The 6,450-nt window shown below is 40.1% G+C and overlaps 1 protein-coding gene across 1 annotated transcript; it reads right to left on the bottom strand.

The window, feature by feature from the left end:
- Positions 1 to 884: 884 nt before the first annotated feature.
- On the bottom strand, positions 885 to 5,563 carry SARC_00747 (hypothetical protein; the record flags this gene model as incomplete). Its single annotated transcript, XM_014305551.1, has 5 exons — positions 885 to 1,285; positions 2,291 to 2,431; positions 3,485 to 3,617; positions 4,478 to 4,644; positions 5,419 to 5,563. 5 exons carry the CDS (start codon positions 5,561 to 5,563, stop codon positions 885 to 887), a joined length of 987 nt encoding a protein of 328 aa, XP_014161026.1.
- Positions 5,564 to 6,450: the final 887 nt, after the last annotated feature.

Below are 6,450 nucleotides of genomic sequence, written 5' to 3'. Positions count from 1 at the left end.
GCAAGTACATGTTGCAGCCACTACATCTGCTTGTTATTGGATAGCAATAATACGAAACAAGTAGGACAAATACACACGTTGTAAAACTATATCTGCTTATTATTAGATAGCAATAATACGAAACAAGTAGGACAAATACACACGTTGTAAAACTATATCTGCTTGTTATAAAATAGAAATGAAAAGAAACAAGTAGGACAAATACACATGTTGCAAAAATATATATGTTTTAACCATATCCATAAATACATTCCTCCCTGGTATCTCCTTAACTAGTCACAGCACGCACACGCTTGTAGTAGGGCGCATCCATTCATACTTATATACACATCCATTCATACTTATATACACATCCATTCATACTTATATACACATCCATTCATTATATACACATCCATTCATACTTATATACACATCCATCCATACTTATATACACATACATTCATACTTATATACATATCCATTCATACTTGTATACTCATCCATTCATACTTATACACACATTCATTCATACTTATATACACATCCATTCATACATAAATACACATCCATTCATACTTATATACTCATCAAGTCAATGCAACTAGCGCTCACAGACACACACCTCACAGGCTATAGCAACTACCTCTACAACTACAGTTAACACACACAACAACAACCACAACGACGTTGCCAGATGTCAGAAGATGCAATTTCTCTGATCGGCTGAATGACTACGCATATCTACTGAACCTTTGGAGAGACCTCTGGGCTGCAATACATTCTAGTACTTATAAGTACAGACTCAGATAAAAGTGTGTGGAAGTACCACCACCCCACACGTACACATACATGTTTACAACAATTAACCACAAACGAATCCGTAGATTACCACCGACAATCCCTCACTCATCAATAGACCACCTCTGACATGCCCACCCCCCAATAACCACCCACTCATCCCCAGACAACCCCTTCCATTGCTCTGCCCACCCCCTCACCGTCTCTGAGTCGGCTGCCAGGTGGTCGTAGTAGCCCATGAGTTGCATGACATTGGACGCAGCAAAGTCCCCAAAGCCGTGCAGCGACTTAATCAGCGCAAACACCAACTGTGAATCACCCACCACCAGCCGCGGGTTGTCAGCCTGCACCAGGCGCTTGACTAAAACCAGGTTTTTCCTGCGCTTCTCTAATTTTTCTTGGGTTTTTCGTGCACGCTTCGCAGCGGCTTTTTGTTTCGTTGGGGTGCTCAGAGGATCTGGTGTCGGCAGCGTTTTCATATCGGCCTCACCCGTGTTGTCAAAGGCTATAAATATAGGGATATAAATAGACGGATATAAATAGATGGATATAAATAGACGGATATAAACGGATGGATATAATTAGATGGATATAAATAGATGGATATAAATGGATGGATATAAATGGATGGATATAAATACATGGATATAAATACATGGATATGAATAGGTGCATACAAATATATGGATATAAATACATGGATATACATAGATCGATATATATGGATGGATATAATGGATGGATATAATTAGATGGATATAAATAGATGGATATAAATAGATGGATATAAATGGATGGATATATATAGATGGATATGGATAGATGCATATAAATAGATGGATATGAATGGATGGATATAAATAAATGCATATGGATAGATGCATATAAATAGATGGATATGAATACATGGATATAAATATATATATGTTAATAGATGGGATATAAAGAGAAGCATATAAATAGATGGATATAAATAGATGGATATAAGTAGATGGATATAAATAGATGGATATGAATCGCATATAAATAGATTCATATAAATCGATGTATATAAATCGATGGATATATATAGATGGATATAAATAGATGGATATAAATAGTTGGATATAAATATATGGATATAAAATAGATATATAAATAGATGGATATAAATAAATGGATATAAATAGATGGATATAAATAGATGGATTTAGAGCAGATGTTAAGTTACAAGTATATTACCAACAACGGATCTTTCGTTTCTAGTCTTTAGTACGAGGATGGGTTGCCAGCATAACGTATCGTCACAGCTGTACAGAGACACACACATTTATACACAGCACAGCCAAAGGTAAACAGACGCACACATCTAAACACAGGGTTTACAAACCCCTAAACAGACACACACACACTATATACACCGTCCACTCGACCGTACGTTATAGAACCTTAAACAGACACATACACACTACATACACCGTCCACTCGAACATACGTTAACGTGCACACGCACAACAACACGCAACAGTACCACTTAAGTCTTCGGGTGGAGTGAGAAAGAGAGCTGCCACTTGCAGCATGCGGTCACCTCTGTAGCCCACTTTACACTTTGTCTTCAGCTCATCCGCACTTGTGGGCATCTCCTGCGGCGTGGGAAAGGCCCCCCGCTTACCTACACAGCACGCAAGGAATACATACAATACGTGTGAGAGATGAGTACATTAGCCATATGATTACCTACACAACACAACACGCAAGGAATACATACAACACGTGTAAGAGGCGAGTATATTAGTCATATGATTACCTACACAACACAACACGCATGTAATACATACAACACGTGTAAAAGATGAGTACATTAGCCATATTATTACCTACACAACACAACACGCATGTAATGCATACAACACATGCCATGAGAAGAATGCTATAGCCACTTGCTCATGTCATCTGCATCATATACACTGTTTCGTCAACTGCTCGAAAGACATTCGTCTGAGCATAGGCTACGATTGACAGCACAACCAAAAACTGTTCTTTTTAGGTTTAATCTATCTGATCATCATATTAGGTTTAACCTATCTAATCATCATATTAGGTATAACTTATCTGATCATCATATTACGTTTAGCCTATCTAATCATCATATTAGGTTTAATCTATCTAATCATCATATTAGGTTAAATCTATCTAATCATCATATTAAGTACAATCTATCTAATCATCATATTAGGTTTGATCTATCTAATCATCATATTAGGTTTAATCTATCTGATCATGTGCCTACCAATAACCTATGTGACCATCATATTAAGTTTAATCTATCTAACCATCATATTAGGTTTAATCTATCTAACCATCATATTAGGTTTAATCTGTCTAATCATCATATTAGGTTTAATCTATGTGACCATCATATTAAGTTTAATCTATCTAATCATCACATTAGGTTTAATTTATATGACCATCATATTAAGTTTAATCTATCTAATCATCATATTTCTGACAACGTGGCAGACCATTGATGGACATTGGAAGCGCGTGACTCTGAGGTAAGCTACCACAACGCGCTATACAACAATGTGTGAAATACCTTTCAGAGTATTAGGGTTTTAAAGTGTGGGGTAGTATGTTTTAGAGGTTTATGGTTTCAGAGTTTCAGAGTTTTAGGGTTTTAGGGATTTAGGTTAAGATTATAAACCCCAAAAAACCCCAGACGTACCGTAATGGAAGCACAGCAGCGCACACATGCGCACTGTGCCAGCCCATGTCATGTTGGAGTTGGTGATTGATTTGATCATATCCTCAAACGTAGACGGCGATCGATACAGACGGCCAAAGCCTCTCTCTTTAGCCTGCACAGATATGACCAGTGACATGAGCATAGAAGTTAAGACGTGGGATACATATCATCACAGAACACACACGTTAAAACGTGTGATACAGACATCACAGAACACATACGTTAAAATGTCTGATACAGACATCACAGAACACATACGTTAAACCGTGTGATACAGACAACACAGAAAACATACGTTAAAACGTGTGATACAGACAACACAGAAAACATACGTTAAATGTGTGATACAGACATGACAGACCATCCATGTCACGATAGAGGGCAGTAATGTGCGTGTAGTGACTTGACATATGTGGCAGTGGGTACGTTAGAGGTCACAAAGGAATTGTGTTTTAGGGTTTAAGGTTTTAGTTGTGCGGTGGTTCATGGGACGACTGAGTGACTGTGCAAAACACTCGCAATAGCTGTAGCAGCAACACAGCATAACTGCATTACCATAACATATGCACACGGCCCAACAGACAACCTACAAACACACAAACCACTACACACCATTAACACTCGTAATAGCTGTAGTAACAAACCATTACACACCATTGACACTCGTTATAGCTGTAGCAGCAACACAGCACAACTGTATTGCCATAACATATGCACACGACCCAACAGACAACCTACAAACACACAAACTACCACACACCATTAACACTCGTAATAGCTGTAGTAACAAACCAATACACACCATTAACACTCGTAATAGCTGTAGCAGCAACACAACATAACTGCATTACCATAACATATGCACACGACCCAATAGACATCCTTCAAACACACAAACCATTACACACCATTGTGGTAGTTGACCTAGGGTTTCTAGGGTTTATGGTAGTAGTAGTGGGTAAACCGTCTTACCTCATTCTGCATGGCATGGAATGCGGAGATGTCCTCATCCAGTCTGAACATGCGAGTGACTTGCATTCCTATCTGTGCCAAATGGCCCTGTGTTAACGTTGAGAATACGACAGGTGTGTCGCGTTTAACGCCATGCAATACTTCTTCCACTTGCAGCGCTGGTTGGTCTGTGGGCGGAGGGGTTGAAATAAAACGGGACACGTGAGTACGTTTTGGTAAAACTAAACGCATTTGGCTCAAGCGTGGGGGGGTTTCAGATACGTTTTTAAATACGGACAAATATATATATTAAACATATATGTCACACACAAAAAACGGACATAGGGGCAGCCACTCTAAACCACATACAGATCTATACGAACACATGGAACCATACATGACCTAATCAATAGACACAACAACACACTCAAATGAACAACAGACACTCTAAACCACACACAGATCTATACTAAACCACACATAGATCAACACACTCAAATGAACAACAGACACTCTAAACCACATACAGATCTATACGAACACATGGAACCATACATGACCTAATCAATAGACACAACAACACACTCAAATGAACAACAGACACTATAAACCGCACACAGATCTATACGAACACATGGAACCATGCATGACCTAATCAATGGGCAAAACAACACACTCAAATGAACGACAGACACTCTAAACCACATACACACAGCCAACTCACTCACCACACAACACAACCAACTCACTCACCACACAACATAGCACAACCAGCTCACTCACCACACAACATAACCAACTCACTCACCACACAACCAACTCACTCACTCACCACACAACACAACACAACCAACTCACTCACCACACAACACAACCAACTCACTCACCACACAACACAACCAACTCACTCACCACACAACACAACCAACTCACTCACCACACAACACAACCAACTCACTCACCCACCCCATCCACTCTCTGCCTCAGCAATGTTATGCGCACGTAAACGGTTTCGCTGTAGTTGTACCCATATCTCAGCGGACGCTCAAACACTCCGCCATCGGCGTTGTCCTTATCGGTGGAAGGTATCCAACTCTGTGTAACCATGGCAACGGAGGGAACAGCATGGTGAGGGGTACGGGGCAGAAGTGCTCGCGATGGATATAGGGTTTTAAAAAAAACCCCATGGACTAAAATAATAAGCTGATGATGACAAATAAACTAAACAAATGCTCATGATGACAGACATAACAAATGAACATGAGTAGGCAATATAAGTGCTAGTCATGGATACTGCTAATATGCATGCATACATATTAGATGTAGATGTGTCACTAAGCTTACAAACCCTAAAACAAACATGTGCCAGGATTATCTCAACCCAGCATACACAGTTTGCGAATAGCCCATGTCAGATGTGCAACAGAGCCGATTTAGGGTTTAGGGTTTTAGGGTTTGAGTTTAACCCTAAAACCCTAGCCCTAAAGCTGTCAGAAGTACAGCAGAGACCACGTGTAGCAACACACCTGTGGTGGCAGACAGAAGTAGCCGTACGAACACACAGTGCCACTGAAACTGAAGTCAGCTGGTGTGGGCATGCGAATCAGCAGCCTAGTCCGCATACTTGTTGGATCGTCCCTGCAAGTGATATGTGCGTGCATGTGTGTGTGTGTTGTAAGTGATGAGTGTGTGTTATGTTGTAAGTGATTTGTGTGTGTGTGTATTGCAAGCGATGTGTATGTGTGTGTGTTGCAAGTGATGTGTGTGTGTGTGTGTGTGTGTGTGTGTGTTGCAAGTGAAGTGTGTGTGTGTGTGTGTGTTGCAAGTGAGTCTGTATGTGTGTGTGTGTTGCAAGTGATGTGTGTGTGTATGTGTGTGTTGCAAGTGATGTGTGTGTGTGTGTGTGTGTTGCAAGTGATGTGTGTGTATGTGTTGTAAGTGATGTGTGTGTGTGTTGCAAGTGATGTGTGTGTGTGTTGCAAGTGGTGTGTGTG

This window comes from Sphaeroforma arctica (assembly GCF_001186125.1).
Source record: "Sphaeroforma arctica JP610 unplaced genomic scaffold supercont1.26, whole genome shotgun sequence".
In the NCBI taxonomy this organism is placed as follows: domain Eukaryota; class Ichthyosporea; order Ichthyophonida; genus Sphaeroforma; species Sphaeroforma arctica.
This window is presented reverse-complemented; position numbering and strand designations above follow the sequence as displayed.